This window comes from Malaya genurostris, chromosome 3, assembly GCF_030247185.1.
Source record: "Malaya genurostris strain Urasoe2022 chromosome 3, Malgen_1.1, whole genome shotgun sequence".
Lineage (NCBI taxonomy): Eukaryota > Metazoa > Arthropoda > Insecta > Diptera > Culicidae > Malaya > Malaya genurostris.
The window spans coordinates 196,848,102-196,868,301 of NC_080572.1; the positions used below are offsets into that span (position 1 = coordinate 196,848,102).

Here is a 20,200-nt window from a genome sequence, read left to right on the forward strand (position 1 = left end):
TTCATTTTTGTTTTCTTTGTGCTGTCCTTCAGCAATGATGGTGATAGATAAATGGAAACAAATTTTATGATTTTAAAACAAAATTAGTTGTCAATGAGAATTTCGTGTTGGATTTAAGTATTTCTGGTTTGTGTTCATGATATTCGCCAAATAAATACATTCTCTGAAAATAAGTTTATTTTTCAGCAAATTAAATTCTCAATTTTAACTAATTTCATAGTTATTTTGAAAATTTTGTTGTTAAAATCAACTAACTCAAAAACAGTAATACGAATTAGGCGCAGAGCTAATTTCGGTCGTTCCGTGCATGGAACCGGAGGAAGCATTCTTCTTTACATTTTTTCAACATTCTTATTTATGTCCTCTGGTCAGTCAATGATTTTCATATTTTGGTATTATATGATTTAAAACGTACTAGAGGTTATAAAAGGAGACAGAATATGTAACCCGACCGGTTCTGATAGTATATGGCAAACGACATTTGTCTTTACTTTCTGACCCATCAGAGACTCGTATGGCTTGCGTTGATAAGTTGGTTAAGTCTAAGACTCCTTTGGTCTAAATCTAAGACTCCTCTAGTCGACGGTAAAAGTTTAGTTGCGAGAATCCTTCTATTTATTTAAAATAAATTTAAATCTGCTTACTTATCTTCACATCTTTGTTTTTCCTTGAATACTGTAACTGTATAGTTTTCATATTTGGTCTCCTCATTCACAGATTGCCAGCCACATCGTGTACTTATTGCCGAGTTATTCGAATTATTATTCTGTACACCTTTGAAGTGTGTGCAAGGTCTGTTGAAACATCAGGTTTAGTTTCGAATCAGAATGCAATACTCTGGTAATTGATATAATCATTCCTTTCCCTTGACTCTTACATGCTCAAACTGTGTTCGGTCTACCAGCAAAGCCTTAACCGTAGGCAGTGAATAAAAGGCTTCGTTATTCGTTTTCCAATAACGGCTGACTTCTAAAGATTTTCTCTTCTTTCTTACATAAATAGGGCTAGATGGGGTAAAACGCTTCCCTTGTTTTATTTTTTAAAAATAACTAATTTTTTTCGCCGAAATTTTAACAAAACTGAAGAGATTAACTCTGTCGATATTATATGAAATTTTTGGTGTTCATTTCATAATAATTTTCTTAAGTTAAGCAAGATGTATATAACCATGTATCTACGGAATTTCTATACTATTTATACTTTGTTCTTTTTACCTATTTTTATAAACATACAAAATTGGCATTGAATTCGCTCTATAACTTTAGAAAAATTTTACGAGGCCCGGAGATCTAAGAGATAAGTGGATCGATTTTGATCAAACTAGTCGCAAATGAAAGGTCTCCCCGTCACTCTAAACACTATTGAATGTTTTTGAGATCGGATGTTTACTTTTTGAGTTATACAAAGTTTTATGTCAAAATTTTCAAAGACTTAGATTCCGCACGGTAATAGCTATCCAACAAGCCATAGATTATAAAAATCCGTCAATTTTTAACGGAGATATCGACATTTTTGTGTAAGCGACTTTTCCTCCTATTCCAACAGTAGGGATTTTGAGCGCTGTATGATAAAGCAATGCTTGGAAGCAACGTGAAACACGATTTTTCATACTGTTCCATACAATTGTTTCTATAAGTACCAAAAAGACTGTGTACAGTATCCTTTTTCACTTGCCTTGGAGCGATTTTAGCACGGTTCGTTTTTGGCAACATAATCGTTTGAATATGGCATATGTGAACCAGATGATGGCAGAATTTTCGAGTGGAAAGCAATTCCATAATTATGTTGATTAAATTGATGTTGATTATGTTGATTAACTACTTTCAGCAATAAATGCTGAAAGAACATAACACCAATATACCATTCGAATCAGTTCGTCGAGATCAGCAAATGCGTGTGTGACGAATAATTTCACTCCATTTTCTCGGAAATGGCTCAACCGTTTTCTACAAACTTAGATACATATGAAAAGTCGTATGTTCCCAAACATGGTTTCTCAAATATCTTTGGTTCCGACTTCTGATTCCGGAATTACAGGATGATATGTGAAACGAAATTAAAATTTTGTAACTTATTTTTCTCGTAGATGGCTGAATCTAAGATTCAATTGAAATCTAAGTATAAAAAAGTCCATTTCACATAAATTAATGAGTCTAATCGGGTCTGCTGATTTGAATAATCGACAACCAAATAAACACTGATTTTGAAACATTTTGAATCGAATGTGAACTATACAGCTCCTCAGGTGAATTTAACTGACTTCGGTTAAACCGACTTTCGAATTCCGGTTCCAGTATCGTTCCTCAAAGCTCAATCGTTTTCTTAAAAGAAGGCCAAATCGAATTTCAAAAACCAAAATTCATATTTAAGGATTTATGGTCCCATACAAAATCAATGAATTTTTTCTGACTTCCGATTCTGGAAATACAGGGTGAGGAGTTTTTAAAATTCAAACCGATATGGAAGATGACAATCCCGAAAAGCTTTAAAGTTGGACTTAAAATTATTGCAATTTATTCGTCATATGGCTAAACGAATCGGTTTGGGTTATGCTGGTTCCTGAATACCGGCTCTGGAAGTACCTTAAATAACCGTAAACTCTAAAGTGGAACCTACTTCGACATATCATGGAATGTTCAATTGTCACACGTTTAGATTCAAATTCAATACGATTTCCAGTTTCAAAATTACAGAGTAATTAATGATTAAAATCTCAAATTGCCGCTTCAAACGACGGTCATTAAAATAATGTCATGAGAACCAAAAAACACCGAAGAATATTCATGCAAAAAACACACGCGGATTGATAAAGAAAAAAAAAGTATCATCTCACTGCTAGGTGGATTAAGCACGTTTTTTCCTTAAAAGTACCCATCTTGCAATGTATGCACGATTGGTAGAGAATATAATTAGCTATCTTGGGACAAAATATACTCTAAATAAAAAATGTGTTTTTTTTCCTTGTAAATCGATACTGAATTTTTAAATCGATTTTTTCAGAGTAGGACTCGATTAGAATTTTTTTCAGTATAAGTATGTAAAGTAGTTTTTTTAACAAAGTTTTTTAAAAATGTTCATTAAAATCTAAGAGGATGTCCAGCCAGCAGAGCTTAAAATTGTCACGCATTCTCAATGAAAGAATCCAATCCAACATTCTCATTTTCAATATTGTACTGACTCATTCGTAAATGACCGACACCAGAACAAACGAAGAGAGACGAAGCATTCTCGTTTCTCATTGAAAGACAGACAGAGAGAGAGAGAGAGAGAGAGAGAGAGTATAATTGTCAACGTCACTCTTTCCTCTATGACAAAACGAAACCAAACTAACGTCTTCAGGTAGCATCAGCACAATTTCAATGATCATTCTTTCATCGAAATAAAATTCTTTTATTAAAAATTTGTGACGCTTGGCTATAAAGAGTGACTAAAATATGACAAATCGAAGTAATTACACCACTGAACCTCTTTGAAACAAATACTACTACATATTCGAGCCCCAACAGGTAAAAGACATTGTGAAACCTTTTTCTGTCATTTTCGATTCTCAACGCTTCGGTTGAATACCGACACTGCATATTATGGAATTTGCACTTAAAACCGCAAATGACTGAAAGGGCAAATGAAAGAAAGAACTCAATTTTGAAACTACTGTCCCGCTTATGTCATTGAGTGAGCATGGCTTCTTCTTCTTCTTCACTTCTGGTGGCGTCACCTCACTTGAGATGACGCCGATTGATGGCACAGCGATTTAGCTATATTGCCAGTTAGTTTTCGTTTATAGTCCAATGGACTTTCTTTTCACTGGACTACAAGTGAAACCCTCGCTATGTGACAACGTGGCGGTCACCGAAGTACGGATGAAAATCTTTTCTTTCTCGCGAAATACTCGAATTTTCACCGCACTAACACGATACGACGTGTTTACTCGTTGAGGGTTTCACCGGAAGTGGCATGGCTTTCGTTCTCGTAGTTTGCAAGCAAAGTTGAGAGTGACAGTAATTTCTTGTCATTTTCGTCTATTTTGAGAAAATGAAAATGACTTTTATTAGCTCTGGTTGCCAGTACTCCGAATACGATTCGGCGCGAAATTCGTCTACAGCAACATTTCCCTACGGTGGTCCGTTTTATCTTCTCGTACACTTTATCACACAAATGCAGTTGACGCTAGAAATTTGTAGTGAAAAAAATAGCCTGCTGGAAATTGAAAAACACTTCAATTGAATGGTGATGATTTAAGGTTTCTGGTCGATGCTAATAAAAATGTTGTTGTTGTCGGTTCGGTTAGCAGCAGAAACAAAATTTAATATGTAAAATAACAAAGGCCTATGTTTGTTGACATAATAAGTGGCAACATTTAATACGCTATGCTTTGATAGAAGCGGTTTTTAATCAACATTTTCATTACCTGATTTAGAAAGCAACATAAAATCTTCACCGTTCCCCTCGTCGTGTTAGGTTAGGTGATTTACTACATCGGTATACACTTGAAATACGAAAGAAAGTTCAAGGACACGGGAAAAATTATTGATTTCATACAAGTAGTGGTTGGCATACGGCCAATCGAGCACTAACTAAAAGAGTTTTCTTGTTGTGCAGTTTTCACGATGGGTTCGGAAATTCCGGCAAACCTTTGTAGGTTGCTTCCAAGACAAATCCATTGTTGACACTGCCGGTCCTTTTTGAATGTTGTCGTTCGGCATTCGCTCCGGTTTCGTCGTTTCTGTGAACGGTTCGTTTTTTCGGTTTCATAATGTTCACCAGAAGTTGTTTCTGTATTGCTGATACGGGCAGTTCGACCAACAGTGTCAGTGCCAACGACAACACATAGGACAAAAAATGTGTGGCATGAATTCGTACTGCCTGAAATGAAGGTGTTAATCATTTATCATTTTATCCGAGTCATGCTAAAAGTTTCCGCTCACCACTTGAAAATCGGTATAATCATCCAGCTGGCGCACATTGTAGAACATTATTTTCATGATAAAGAAATGCCCGACGTAGGCTCCGTAGGTAAGGCGACCGAGTACTTCAAATAGATGAATATTCAGCAGCCGGGTTAGCGGTTTATTCACTCGATAAACGAATCCAAAAAATCCAATGCCTAGTAACAGAGCCCACAAACACCGAGCTACCGCAAAGTAAACGGCCATCCAAACCGATGGCTTCGGATAATCGTTGACGTAAAAGTTCTGACCCGACAGGAACAGGGTAGGCCAAAGGATGTACAACAGGTACCAAACTATTCGGAAAAGCTGTAGTGAAGAAAACGAGAATGATTGCGTTAGACACACAGTAAAAAATAATGAAATTTACACGACATGTAAACCAATAGTGCTGTGAAATAGACATCAGTTGAATCGGAAATCCATCCAAAAACCACCATTGATGTGAAGTAACTTTATATTCAATTTCAGTCTCCAGACATGTGCATGAAAATAGATGTAAATTTAGAAAATAGTTTTATCTGTGCCGACGAACAAACTATTTGAATCGATTTGATTTTTGTGCCACTAAGTTTCAATGAGGTTTCTTTTTTTCTTGTTTTCTGTGTTGACATGAAATTATTTTCAACCATGTCATGTAGTCTAGTCATTGTGACATCATTGCGTGTAACAACGGGTTTTATCAACGACATTTGATGGTAGTTTGAATATGCGTTATTGTATCTAAATGTGAACGAAACTACCCTGTTTTGGGCTTCTACATGAATGCTAATTCACCCTTGACTGGGCACTGATGATGTGTGGATTTGACATTCCAATTAGTGTGCTTAAGTTATTGCATAGCACCAATTCTGGATAGATAACCGTCTTAAGTCCAAGTAGAGATCTCAACGTGTGTAAGAAATTTAACAACTTTTTTAATATTTTTTCAAATTTATTTTAAGTTAGGTGTTCAGTCACAAGTGGTGACTTTTTTGACACGGGTTGGTGGTTCAATGCATAGGGCACTGGTCTTACAAGCCAGTTGTCGTGATCGAGTCCCGACCTGGAAGGATTCTTAGTGTCAGTGTCTTAGTGCAAGCAAAATTTCTCCCCTCGCACTGACAGCTTCAACGAGCGCTCTTCTCTTTCACATATATACACCACTGTTGTATAAAGTGTGCACTCATCATGAGTGTGTTTGTTTATTTTCTTTTACCTTCTCCACTGAATTGCACCAAAGTGCTAGAGCAGAGCTAATACCTTATGATCAAAAAAGAACCGGAATTTTCATTTTTAAATTCCCGCGCTTGTCCCATTGGTAAACTTTTATTCTCTCAACGTTGGCAACACTTTTATGCACATTCTGTCAAATTTTGACGCATACCGTACGATTAATTTTTGTTTAGCGTCTATACAAAGAAGTTGAAAAATTTTCGACGCTGTTTTTGAATGAAATTCAGCTTTTTTTGGCACCAGCCGAGAAGCGACGCGTCAGTTAAAATGTGTTCGGCTGATCCATAAGAGATGCCCAACAACACAGCAATCTCTCTAATCGGTACAGAACGATTTTGCAACACGATTTGCTTCGCCGATTCAATGTTTTCTTCAGTAACAGATGTTGTTGGGCGGCCAGGGATCTCATCATGATCCAAGCTTGTACGACCGCCTTTGAAGCGTTTATACCACTCGTATGTCTGTGTTTTTCCTAGACACGATTCAGCAAAGGCCTTTTCTAACATTTTCAACGTTTCGGAACACTTAAATCCATTTGCAACACAAAATTTGATGCACGCACGTTGTTCTACATTTTCATCCATTATAAAAATCGCCACACGAAAATTTTTCAACTTCTTTGTATAGACGCCAAAAAAAAACTAATCGTACGATATGCGTCAAAATTTGACAGAATGTGTATAAAAGTGTTGCCAACGTTGAGAGAATAAAAGTTTACCGATTGGACAAGCGCGGGAATTTTAAAATAAATATTCCGGTTCTTTTTTGATCATAAGGTACATTCTCAGGTGGATGCAGATACTTTCACAGAGGTGTACACGCCGGTGAGCACTCTGGTGTATGGTTTGCGTACCAGTGACGTGGGCCACGCAAAATCAGCAAAATAAAACAGTTCTGTATAAAATGTTCAAAACGACGAATGTAACAATGAGATTCTCTGTTTACTTTCTCTTTCGATTATAGCGAAATATTCCTGCTTTTCTCGGTAATTTCTTCTGTGCAGATTAAAAGATGATAGCTTTAGTTATTTTTATCAATAAATAATTGGAGGGAAGAATTGCTAAGAGTACCGTAATAATCGAAAGAGAAAGTAAACAAAGAGAATCTCTCATTGATACATTCGTCGTTTTGAACATTTTATACAGAATTTATCATTGAATTTTCGTTTTTCCTTGCAAATTTTTAATAGCAATCCCAGATCTACTCTCATTTAATTGAAGTTCACTGAAATGTTCGCGCACCAGTGATCAGTTGGGTGTATTTAGTGAGAGCACGTGAGAGCGACTCGTGCGAAGAGAATGTGATTCTCTCGCACCAGCTTCTTTCAACACAAGCACGCACTCAAAGTCTGTCAAATGGACACTGAGAAGAAGTGCGCTTTCCTCTTCGTGTGAAGCACACCAAATGTATCCGCAGTGTAGGAATGAAACTTACACTGCCCAACGTCAATACGATACGACTAAATACGTTAGGTACGTAAAGAGTACCTAACGTATTTAGTCGTATCGTATTGACGTTGGGCAGAGTCAATTAAAAGATTGAACGATTACAAAATACGCATGTTTGGATATTTATAACGTGTATTATAGATAAGTTTGTTGCTATGCAACGCTGTTAGAAAAATTCGCAATATTTTGATTTCATTCAGGAGTTCTTACGTGAGTCACAATATGAAAATTACGCTCCTTTTAAATATATTACATACGCATACACAGTGACCGTAAATAACGTAATGAAGTACTGGTTTCTCTTGTAATATTTTTGTTTCGTAATTCATTGCACCCGTATTGCTAAGATACACTAGCGCTTTCCTGAATTCAGTGGAACATTTATGAAACAGGCTCATTTCCGTCAGGTTGTATATGGATTGGATAATACTAACCAACGGGTACAAGTTGAATAAAAGATTTACATATGTTCACTTGAAAAATATAGATTCAAATGTGGAAACCAAGCACGATATACGAAATTGAACAAAGCACGCTGCGAATGGATCAAAGTCGATGGTGTTTTCTTCTTCCGTATCAGCACGTACTGACGTGCACCGGTTTTGCATCGTCATTTTGAATGACGATTTCAATGTTTCGACACTTATCGCCCTATAATTTCGGAAGTCGAATCTGGATAAAATTGCACACTATCTTTTAAGATAAAGAGAGCTTCAATTGGAATCATGATTTGTGCGAATCAGTTTACCTTTTGCTAAGAAATCGGAGTAAGCTGTTGACTAGTGTTTTCTTCACTAGTATCGGTGCTTTCGGAACCGGAAACCGGTTAAATATCCTCCAACTAACTATACATTTCTCCAAAGGCGCTGTATAAAGAAAAAAATATAACTACTGTTTTAAATACAATCTTTTGTTAATTTGGGAGAGAATACATTGATATGAATTCATGTGAAATGTACTTTCAATCTATGTAAATCTGAATATATGATATACTAATATTGATTTTATTTTCGGTGAAAGGTGAAAAATTGCACCAAATGCAGCACAAATGCAATTAATTATCGACCCAGCCCAGAGCTTCTTTTCTTAAACCAAACAATGGTCACACTATCGAATTGAATGGCTCGGAGTTGACATGGTCTGATCAAGCAAAAAACTTATTTTCAAAGATCACATAGAAGGAATCTAGGCAATGTTTAATAAATATATTAGTTGTTTATATCCTCTTATGAACAGAAAATCTAAGCTCTGTCTAAAGAAGAGTAAATTTTCAGATCAGCCATACTTTATGCAGTACCAATTTGGTCAAATTGTTGTTCCACCAGGCAGAGATGGCAATTCACTAGAGTAATACACCAGTGTGTAAGTTTCATTCCTACACTGCGGATACATTTGGTGTGCTTCACACGAAGAGGAAAGCGCACTTCTTCTCAGTGTCCATTTGACAGACTTTGAGTGCGTGCTTGTGTTGAAAGAAGCTGATGCGAGAGAATCACATTCTCTTCGCACGAGTCGTTCTCACGTGCTCTCACTAAATACACCCAACTGATCACTGGCGCGCGATGGTGAGCGAACATTTCAGTGAACTTCAATTAAATGAGAGTAGATCTGGGATTGCTATTAAAAATTTGCAAGGAAAAACGAAAATTCAATGATAAATTCTGTATAAAATGTTCAAAACGACGAATGTAACAATGAGAGATTCTCTTTGTTTACTTTCTCTTTCGGTTTGCCCAACGTCAATACGATACGACTAAATACGTTAGGTACGTAAAGAGTACCTAACGTATTTAGTCGTATCAATGAAAACGCAAGGAATTAGTAGCCATTTGTAGGAGTATTTGTTATCATTGGATGCTCTTCTAAAGACTGGGATAAAGATAAGGGAACCATAGATTTAATCTTGGTTTTCAAATTAGTAGTTTTGTTCTTCAAGATTCAGTAGAATACCTTACTTCACGTTCATTGTTCATTGAAATGCGATGAACGACTTTTGAACCTTCTGTTGATGAAAAGAGAAAAATTATACTTATACTAAACCATAGTAACTTATCATTATAATTATTTTATTAATGTCAAGAATTGCTAGCAAAATTTATTTTACTTATTTAAATATAAAAATTTAAACCGCAGATTGTCGAAAAACAGATACGTTATTTCCAAATGTTACTCTATTTACGACGCCATTGTGGAACCAGAGAACAAAAACTTTTACTTATATTCTCGATGTATGGGAGCTGTCAAGTTGTCCACGGGTTGGTATTATCACAATGTCATGATAATGATTTTTTTCTATAAAAATCTTGCCTTTGTTATACAGAAAGTTTATGCAAGAAAAATTCTAATTAACTTGACATAACTGTTTACAATATGAAAAGGTTATGTAAGTTCTTACCCAAAGAAAGTTTCTTATTTTATTCAAATTTGAAAAAAAACCTTCACAGAATCTTTTAATGATATTTTTGAAAATATAAGTAGCATGAGAAAGATATCACTAGGTGAATTTAAAAAAGGTTTTTTTTATAAAAATTGTCTATTCATACCTATTTGCGTGCAAGCTTTACGTGGCCGAATGAGTCGTTTTTTTGTTAGTTAAAATATTTTGTTTTGTTATTGGATCTCGTCACCCTTTTTCTTGGGAGAGAGAAGCTTTCATTTATATCCAGCGATGATTGGGGGACACTTTGTTCGCGGCTTTTATCATCCATTGGTTCATCGTCGGTGTTGTTGTTGTCAAACGTACTGTTGTGAGTGTCTATTTTCTTTTCGTTTTCCTTGTTGTATGCAGTCGCAGGATCATTGCTAGTTCTACAGCTTGTGCCTTGTTGCGCATTGGTGACAATGCTAGTTGGCTCGATGATCAAAGTATTTTTGAAACTGGAGTACTGCGCTCACTTTTTACCGTTGCTGAGCGAGTTTCCTTGTCTTTGGGTGAAGTTATCTTTTTCGCAGTTTATGTGCAAGGTATACTGTAGTGAGTAGGTTGTTCACAAAACTGCTATGTAATCAGCCGATTCTCGTAAGTTACCAGCAATTTACAAGGGTGTCTTTCGCCCTGTCTAAAAATCACCTAAGATGGAATCGCCTTACCCAAGTAACAAACATTGTTCTTGTATTGTATTTCTTAACTTTTATCGCAACGATTGTGAAATTGGAAAAGCGAACTGTGTTCGTATGATGTGGAACAAGTTTCTTTTTTGATATGTTTCACAGTAGTTATATTTGTTATGAGAAATCCGGATATGAAATTGTTCAAATGAAAATAGTGTACAGTCAGTTAATAAAACTGAGTATGCCTTTTAGGAGATTTTGAGTTGGGGGAAGGTCATGTACACGCCCCTTTATTGCCACCACATACACAAAGATTTTGTATTTCACGTTATCATATTCCACACTGTGCACCTGGTTGTTAACCGATGCGAATGCAATTGCATCACGTCCACGTCTAAACCGAACACACACACACTGAGTGACAAACCTCGTTGAATGGTATTTCATAAACATTTTCTACGTCAAAATGTATCCGTTCTTGTAGTAAAATTTCAGTTTCCTTTGTTGCTGGTCATACTATGCAGCGCTTGAAATCAATACAAATTGAATTTAGTCGCGAAGGCTCGTTTTGAATACACTATTGTTCCTATCAATTATAGTAGTTTTAAACTTAAGGAAATTTACCTCTTCGGGTTAGAAAAACTTTCTGACCCTATGTGCGGGGTTGGGAATCGAACCCAGGTGGGCTGCGTGAACGGCATCGACTATCCCATCACGCTATACCCGTCCCCAGAATACACTATTGTTCGCTACACTTTATTGTCTTTGTTTCAGTCGACGCGATCTTCGACTGTGTCTGATGAAGTGTGGACACGAACTTCTCATATATGAATATATGAATGTAAATAAATAGAGATATATGAATAAATAAATAATATATAAGTAATGGATATGTAAATGAATAAACAATAACAATGTAAATAAAAGTATGAATAAATTAATCGATAAACGAAAAATAAAATGAATAAATCACAAAAATAAATAGATTAACGAAAACCTACTCTTGACATCAACTTTTCCTATTAAGCAGAATTCAAACGAGTGTCAGCACGAAGTAGAGAGGCGTTTGACATTTAAGGTCTACTTAGACTTATACTGACAATGGAAATATACAAAAATATACAATATTTGAAACAATCATGTAAGCTGAACTCAGTGACCTACATTGTGACCAAATAATAACAGGTCACAGAATGAAACGGCATCAACAATCCTAGACTCGGTTGAAAGCTGTCATTGGATTATTTTTGTCGGAAATTATAATCCAAATTGGTGTCAGAAATTATCTTAATGGACAAAGTATGTTATAACGTTTGAATGACAAGAAAACGGCATTATCACTAGCGTTGCCAGGCCATTTTTCCAGAAATCTGTATTGATTATCACACCACTAGGTGGGTTGAAAAAGGATTTTCTTACTAGATTTCGTCACAAATGCAATTTTAATTTAGTTGCTAGTTACTACTCACCCGGTTTGAACGCAAATTATAATTGGAATCCTTAACCTTCCAGTACAGAAACCCAAGAACGATTCCGGTCACGTACATGTTGAGGTGCATGTGAGTAGGCAAATAGGTTTTTTGATAGCCGATATCATACCAGAACATCATTCGTCTGCTTCTGAAATGTAATCGATTCGATGTAAGCCTAACGAAAGCATTTATGATTGGATGTTAACATGTTACTCAGGTGAAAAAATGGTGGTCCCATCCAAACCATTCCAATAGACTACTATCGCAGATATCGTGAAGCTTATCGTAGCTCCTGCTGCCAGTAGAGGCCATTTCAGTTGCGGTAGTTTCAAAATCAATGTGACGAGAAGGACTCCGAGTATTGATAACTGGAAATCAGCCGCTAGGTACCACGAGTGCTGCATGCACTGGAAAATATTGCATATGACATCGTGGAATTGTACTTGAAAATTTAATCTTTTACTGGTTGCTCGTATGTGTAGTAGTTATTCAGGTAGAGTAAGTTCACCCACCAGTTGCGACGGCAGTAGGTTAGTTCCGTTTCAGCTGCTCTTCTCCAGAATGGACCATCCTGCAGCCGTACGAACCAAGTGGCTTGAAATAGTAGCACTAGCGCGTAAACTGGTGTGAGTCTGTTGTGAATAAGTCGACCTAGTTAATACACTTTTGAGTTCATCAGGAACAAATATCTTACCGAATGTAGCGAAAAACAACGATTAGTATCATCCCCAACATTCCCGGGTTTCGACCACTCTCCCGAACCTTCTGAATGAACATTATGGTGAACACTACCGAACTGATGGCGAAAAATGTAGTCACAATCTGGAATCCGTTTACGATGATCATAACCTCCGGTTGTCGGAATTTCTCCTCTATAAACCAAGCGGTGCGGGTTTGCTCCAGGAAGCACGCATGCCCAATTAGAATCAGGATAAATGTGTGATATCGTACCGCTTGGATAAACCGCAAGTCTCTATTCAGCGGGTCTTTCGAATGGGAAGTTAAGCGGTACCAGTTGCGAATGATTGAAAACGCTACCAGGATCATAGAAGCTGGAAAGAGTTGGGAACAGTTTTTTTTTGATAGATTATTTGGACAAACACAGTTGCCGATTTCATTCATTTCTTACATTTACTTATCATATCTTCACAATAATGGTCTAATCCACTGCTTAGCTTGCACGAGTGATCATACCAACTGGATAGAATCATTAACAAAATTAAGGTAGCCAAAACCACTAAGAAGATTATGTCTAGGTTATCTGTTGAATTGAAAAATGCTCAGTACCTGGAGTGTTTAATTTTTTATCACATTACCGATCGGAAATTCATCACTATTCGCTTTATCGCAGTATTCAATATCGGTGTATCCTCTGATACCATAGTTTTCGGTAAGGTCCTTATTGATTTTGGAATCGACGAGAGTGGAATAATTTAATCGATAAAGGTCCACATTTTTGAATGCGTTGTAGTCGATCTTGTACTGAAAAGAGAAACAAATTTGTAACTAATCAAGGAATGAAAATGCATGATTAAAATCTATAGTAATATTATTATTACTTAAGATTCTATTATAGAGGTCTGGAAATTTTCAATAATATCGGGTAATCTGAATACCAAAGAAAGCATTGCGTTGGTAGGTTCTTCCGAGAAGAGATCATTCCAAAACACGTCGTTTTCTAAATCACAATTGGGAAATGATAATGCCCTTACCGATTGATTACGAAAAGTTGAGCTTTTAGCTCACGTGCCGAGCGTAAACAAGTTTTGGCATATACTGACCGATACAGGTAGTGGTCGTTTAGGATAAACAAAATAGTTATGTATCACTACTAATTTCATCACAAGTGATCTTAGTCAAGGAAAAAATCATAGTTGCGTAATCACAACTAATCTGATCTCTAAGTTATTTTGATTTTTGTATGATGATAATGTCTAGTCGAGATCAGTAAAGATCTAAATTCTAAGAAAATCACTACTGATTCGATTGGAAATGATTGATGAAGAAACTCATTTCTAATGTGATTAGCAAAAGTGCACAGAGGGGCGAGTAAATTAGCCAAAATAATAAATTTGCCTAGTATGAGTATTGAAAAATGATGCATTCAAGCGTTTGAACTAGAATTATGCATGGATACACACTTAAAAAAAACCCTGTGATTTTACATCTTATTAGATGCACACATTAGATGATTTTACATCTTATTAGATGGAGCGCTGCAGTTCACGCAAATTTACGTCGAAGAACATTTAATATTGTGTCTAAGATTCCATGACATGAAATTCATCGAAATAAAAAACAAAATACTGATAGCAACCACCGCGACTTGAACCGAGAATAATTGGATTGCTAGTACGACTGTTAATCGACTGAGCCGCAGGAGCATGGATCTGCTTGGCTGGTAAAAGGTGCATTTAAATTCATACAGTCGCACTTGCTAGCAGAACGCAAGTTACAGTCGAAACCAGTAAAATTCAAGCTCATATAACATTAAGTCATTCCAAATAAAATTTTCCGTCATTTGACAAATTAAGTCCTTAAGAATTACATCGTATGAGGAACTAAGTCACTTGTAAAATTAAACGCTCCATTTATGTGCATCGAATAAGATGTAAAACCACAGGGTTTTTTTAAGTTTGTGGATGCAGAAAACGCAAGGAATTATCAATTTTCTAACTTTCGAAAAAACGATACCCAATACTGAAACACACAGACAGCACAAGTTTTCAACCGTATTGAAAAAAATCAGAACCACGATGTCGGTACGAAAGTCTGTTATCTGTGTTTGATTCTGATTGCACTCGATTGAGTGGTTGAGAAAAATCATAGCCACTTTACCAGAAGTATGGCAGAAATGATAAAAGAATTTCAATGAGTTTATTTGGTCGTTCGCATCGAAATTCTATGCTTCGTTATGTATTCGAAATTTATTTAGCAATATAGTGTTGGCGGAGTGCTATCAATAAAACCAGCGAATAACATGAACAAATATGCTGTAAATAATAATGATAATTATGATAATAAGAAAAAATGATTAGAATATCATACATAGAAGTAACAAATTTTGCTTCGTCAACTCAAGCGCGCCATTTAAACGCTACGCCTGATGTGTCTTTGAAACTGCCAAACCCAGCGCTCCTGTTATTTCTATAGATCAAATTTATCTTAAATAGCGTTTTATTGAGTTTAATCAAAACAGTGCATGAGCATCATCATCAGCATCAAAAGTAAAAAAAAAAGTCTTTTGGCTGGAAGTCTTTTATCGCTATAACCACTATGTGGTGTGTTATATTTTTTTAATAACTATACGTTGCGTATTGCTGTTTAGTAGTAAATGCTATCATGTCTGTACTTGATCATGTGTGATTTTCCTCCACCAAGAACAAAGTTGACCGAATCATCCAACAATTGATCTTACATGAATCAAGAATCATTTTAGTTACCGATTTTGTGTGACGGAAAATCAGTACTGATTTTGATCGACGTGATTTAAAGATCACTGATCAAGTCATCTTAAAAAATCAAATCAGTAGTGATCTTTATTGAGAGAGATCATAATCGATTTTCCTTGGCAGTGGTCTCGATTTCACTCTTGAATAAGGTGATCTCGATTTGACGATTTGAATAAAGAAATAAAAAAATAAAAAAATAAAGAAATAAATAAAGAAAGAAATAAAGAAATAAAGAAATAAAGAAATAAAGAAATAAAGAAATAAAGAAATAAAGAAATAAAGAAATAAAGAAATAAAGAAATAAAGAAATAAAGAAATAAAGAAATAAAGAAATAAAGAAATAAAGAAATAAAGAAATAAAGAAATAAAGAAATAAAGAAATAAAGAAATAAAGAAATAAAGAAATAAAGAAATAAAGAAATAAAGAAATAAAGAAATAAAGAAATAAAGAAATAAAGAAATAAAGAAATAAAGAAATAAAGAAATAAAGAAATAAAGAAATAAAGAAATAAAGAAATAAAGAAATAAAGAAATAAAGAAATAAAGAAATAAAGAAATAAAGAAATAAAGAAATAAAGAAATAAAGAAATAAAGAAATAAAGAAATAAAGAAATAAAGAAATAAAGAAATAAAGAAATAAAGAAATAAAGAAATAAAGAAATAAAGAAATAAAGAAATAAAGAAATAAAGAAATAAAGAAATAAAGAAATATAGAAATAAAGAAATAAAGAAATAAAAAAAAATAAATAAATAAAGAAATAAAGAAATAAAGAAATAAAGAAATAAAGAAATAAAGAAATAAAGAAATAAAGAAATAAAGAAATAAAGAAATAAAGAAATAAAGAAATAAAGAAATAAAGAAATAAAGAAATAAAGAAACAAAGAAATAAAGAAATAAAGAAATAAAGAGATAAAGAATTAAAGAAATAAAGAAATAAAGAAATAAAGAAATAATAATAAAATGAAATTTATTATGAAAAATACGGATTTAATATATAAAATAGTCAAATCTTATCTTCATAATGGCAAAATAACAAAGCACATTTTATAAACTCAATTGACTGGAACTACGAAACTTATTGGGTGGAGCATTCTTGAGAATGGGTCGGGAACCTAAATTTGCAAAAGTTTCAAACATTGAATATTCCTTATGATTCAATGAATTAAGATTGACGTTTTACCTTTTTTTATATATATAAAAAATAGGTATAGAATTCGCTCAAACTTTCGAAAAATTTTCCGAGGCCCAGAGGGCCGAATGACATATACCAATCGATTCAGCTCGACGAACTGAGCAAATGTCTGTGTGTGTATGTGTGTATGTCTGTATGTGTGTTGTCAACTAAGAGGTCGAGATCTCAGAGATGGCTGGACCGATTTTGATCAAACTAGTCGCAAATGAAAGGTCTCCCCGTCACCCAAAACGCTATTGAATTGTTTTGAGATCGGATGTTTACTTTTTGAGTTATTCGAAGTTTTATGTCCAAATTTTCAGTTTTTTGACATTATCTGTCACAATTGACCTTGAAAACAGAATATGTTTTCAGACTTAGATTCCGCACGATAATACCTATTCAACAAGCCATAGATTGTTAAAATCCGTCCATTTTTAACGGAGATATCGAAATTTTTGTGTAAACGATTTTTCCCCCTATTCCAGCAGTAGGAGTTTTGAGCGCTGTATGACAAAGCAATGCATGGGAGCAACCGAAAACACGATTTTTTATTCTGTTACATACAATTGTTTCTAAGTACCAAAAAGACTGTGTACAGCATCCTTTTTCATGACAATTTGCCTCGGACCGATTTTAGCACGGCTCGTTTTTGGCAACATAATCGTTCGAATATGACATATATAAACCAGATGATGGCAGATTTTTTTTAATTATATTGTTTTAAACTACTTACAGCAATAAATGCTGGAAGAACATAACATCCATATACCATTCGAATCAGTTCGTCGAGATCAGAAAATGCGTGTGTGACAAATAATTTCACTCAATTTTCTCGGAAAATTTCTTTTCTACAAATTCAGATTCATACGAAAATTCGTATGCTCCCAAACAAAGTTCCTGAATTATGTTTGGTTCCGACCTCTGGTTCCGGAACTACAGGATGATATATGAAACGAAATCAAAATTGTGTAACTCATTCTTCTCGTAGATGGCTGAACCGATCTAAGATTCAAATGAAATCTAAGAATCATCTAAGATGCAAATGAAAAGTTTCAAGATTCTTTAAGACATCTTTCTCTTTAGTCAGATCCAACTTCCGGTTTCGGGGATACAGGGTGATTAGTATAAAAATGTCTATTCCACATAAATTAATCAGGTTTATCGGGTTAGCAGATTTGGATAGTCGATAAAAATATTAACTTTTTTCAGTTTTAGTGGTATTCAGTTCTCGATTCAGAAGGCACCTAAAAATTTAATTCGTGCTATGATTTTTCAAAGATGTCTTCACTGATTTTCAAATATTTTGAAACAAATGTAAACTATACAGCTATTCAGGTGAATTTATCTGACTTCGGCCATACCGATTTTAGAATTCCGGTTCCAGTATAAAATCGTTTCTCAAAGCTCAATCGTTTTCTCAAAAAAGCCTAATCAAATTTCAGAAACAAAAATTCAAATTGAATTAAACTTATTTACAAAATTGATTAGTTTTATACATACATACAAAAATTAATGAATTTTATCCAATTAAGCTTCAAAGTTGTACTCAAAACTGTAATTTATTCGTCATATGGCCATACGAATCGGTTTGGGTTATGCTGGTTCCTGAATACCGGCTCTGGAAGTACCTTAAATTACCGTAAACTCTAAAGTGGAACTTACATATCATGGCATGTTTAATCGATTATCACACTTCTAGATTTAAATTCGATTGTATGTGCAGTTTCGACATTACAGAGTAATGAGTGATTACAATCTCAAATTGTCGCTTAAAACGACGGTCATTAAAATAATGTAATGAAAACTTAAACACCGAAGAATATTCATGCAAAAAACACATGCGGATTGATAAAAAAAAGGTATCATCTCTCTGCTAGGTGGATTAATCACGTTTTTCGTATAATCAACTGCGTTTCACACATTCTTCCATATATTTCTTAATGTATAATTTTATGATGTGTTTTTGTAACACAATTCTCTGATGCGTTGTACGATCAAGTAAATCAGAAATTGTAATCACTATGCTTCAAATTATCCGTTCTGATGGCTGATCCAAGTAACGACTTGCTGATTACGTGTTTGCAGGTATTATCCATCTTTCGATTTCCGGTTGCTATAAATCATTAAGCACTATTCGAATTTCACAAGATAATTTCATAACCAGAACATATAAACTAAACGAAGTACAAAATAATTACCGGAAATTTTATTTCAAACTTCGGCAAAACTCGATCGCTGATATTTTGACCAATGAACTGGGCTCGATTTTCCTCATTGTTGTTAATACACACTCCCCGTTCCAAGGCGGCATGATTGAGATCCAGTTTCCAATTGCTTGAGTACTTTTCGATCAACCGCCATACTTCGGAATGCTTGTCTGGTTGAATGACAACCCTCACAACACAATAGGTGGCATCAGTTCCCGGGTCACCGAATAGACAATCGTCGTAGTGATCATACTGAAACACCTTTGGCATTCTGTTGTACTCGGATTCTAGAATGGGTCACTTGAATATGAATTTACATTTACACAAATTATTAAAATGGTAACGCTCACTATTTCTAAGTTCGCATTTTCCTGGGCCTATCACAAGCCACACGGTGAAAATAATCCATTGCACGAGGTTTTTCTTCATTGCAATACCGCACTGATGTCGCGATGCAACCGATCCCGCGACTGAAGCTAAACTACTTGTCTCTTTTTGAAAAACGTGGTCCTTTGCTGACAATCAACTTCTGGATTGAAATTATGTTCGACATCTTGTTCTGCAACTCATGTTCCTTGTTGGGCCTTGCCTCAATGCTATACTATCTGATCATTGATTCAACCGATCTCGGAAGCATGTCCTTCTCTTTCAACTTTCCGTCAACGAAGATTCTGAACAAGCTCCATTCAGTCGTAAATTTACTGATGTTGTTCAGTATTATTACGTTGGACCACTACAGTGCATCGAAAACAAGTATAGTAAAAATAACAGTAAAAAGTGCAACAATAACTCCATTCAAGGTTTGCACTACAGGTTACGCAACCTTTGTGGAAAAAGCCTTGTAGATCAAGTTCATGTGAAAGGTAATGCTTACCGTAAGTAGGATGCGAAAGAAGCTGCCCAAACTACCTTTCACTTATCTGGAATCTGTGGTATGTCCCCGAGTAAACCCGAATTGTAGTATTATCAGTGAAACAAAATTTCATTCATTTGCAAGCGTGCAGCTGATGTAATTGGACGCGATCAATATAAAGGATTAACAACAACAGAAAGTGTCGTGCCATCAAAAAACTCTAATTTTAAACATAAAATCGTAATAAAACTAGCGGTCCTTTTGTTTTTTTTTTCACTAAAGTTTAAAGTGCCAAATTGGAGTTTTACTTGAAAGATTCGTCTCTATTAGAACAAGAACTATGTAGAGAAAAAAGGTTTTCAAATTGTTGCTTAAAAATGT

At 34.9% G+C, this 20,200-nt stretch overlaps 2 protein-coding genes across 3 annotated transcripts in view; one reads left to right on the top strand and one right to left on the bottom strand.

Moving 5' to 3' along the window:
• Positions 1-19,930, bottom strand: part of LOC131433909 (nose resistant to fluoxetine protein 6-like) — a 65,988-nt gene extending 46,058 nt beyond the window's left edge. The window contains exons 1-10 of one of the 2 annotated variants that reach the window (XR_009230303.1): positions 19,317-19,930; positions 18,958-19,253; positions 13,449-13,614; positions 13,262-13,393; positions 12,827-13,184; positions 12,596-12,764; positions 12,346-12,539; positions 12,130-12,280; positions 4,926-5,255; positions 4,409-4,863 (exon numbers count right to left, since the gene is read on the bottom strand). Coding sequence is in view for 1 of the 2 variants with exons in the window: in XM_058600524.1 (XP_058456507.1) it covers positions 4,603-4,863; positions 4,926-5,255; positions 12,130-12,280; positions 12,346-12,539; positions 12,596-12,764; positions 12,827-13,184; positions 13,262-13,393; positions 13,449-13,614; positions 18,958-19,253; positions 19,317-19,395 (2,136 nt within the window). In the remaining variant the exon portion in view is untranslated. Of the gene's footprint in view, positions 1-1,212; positions 4,864-4,925; positions 5,256-12,129; positions 12,281-12,345; positions 12,540-12,595; positions 12,765-12,826; positions 13,185-13,261; positions 13,394-13,448; positions 13,615-18,957; positions 19,254-19,316 lie in introns of those variants that run through there. The other variant, XM_058600524.1, reaches the window with a different exon arrangement.
• LOC131433908 (uncharacterized) overlaps positions 1-20,200 on the top strand; it is a 289,089-nt gene that overhangs the window by 22,044 nt on the left and 246,845 nt on the right. The gene's annotated exons all lie outside the window — the stretch shown is intronic.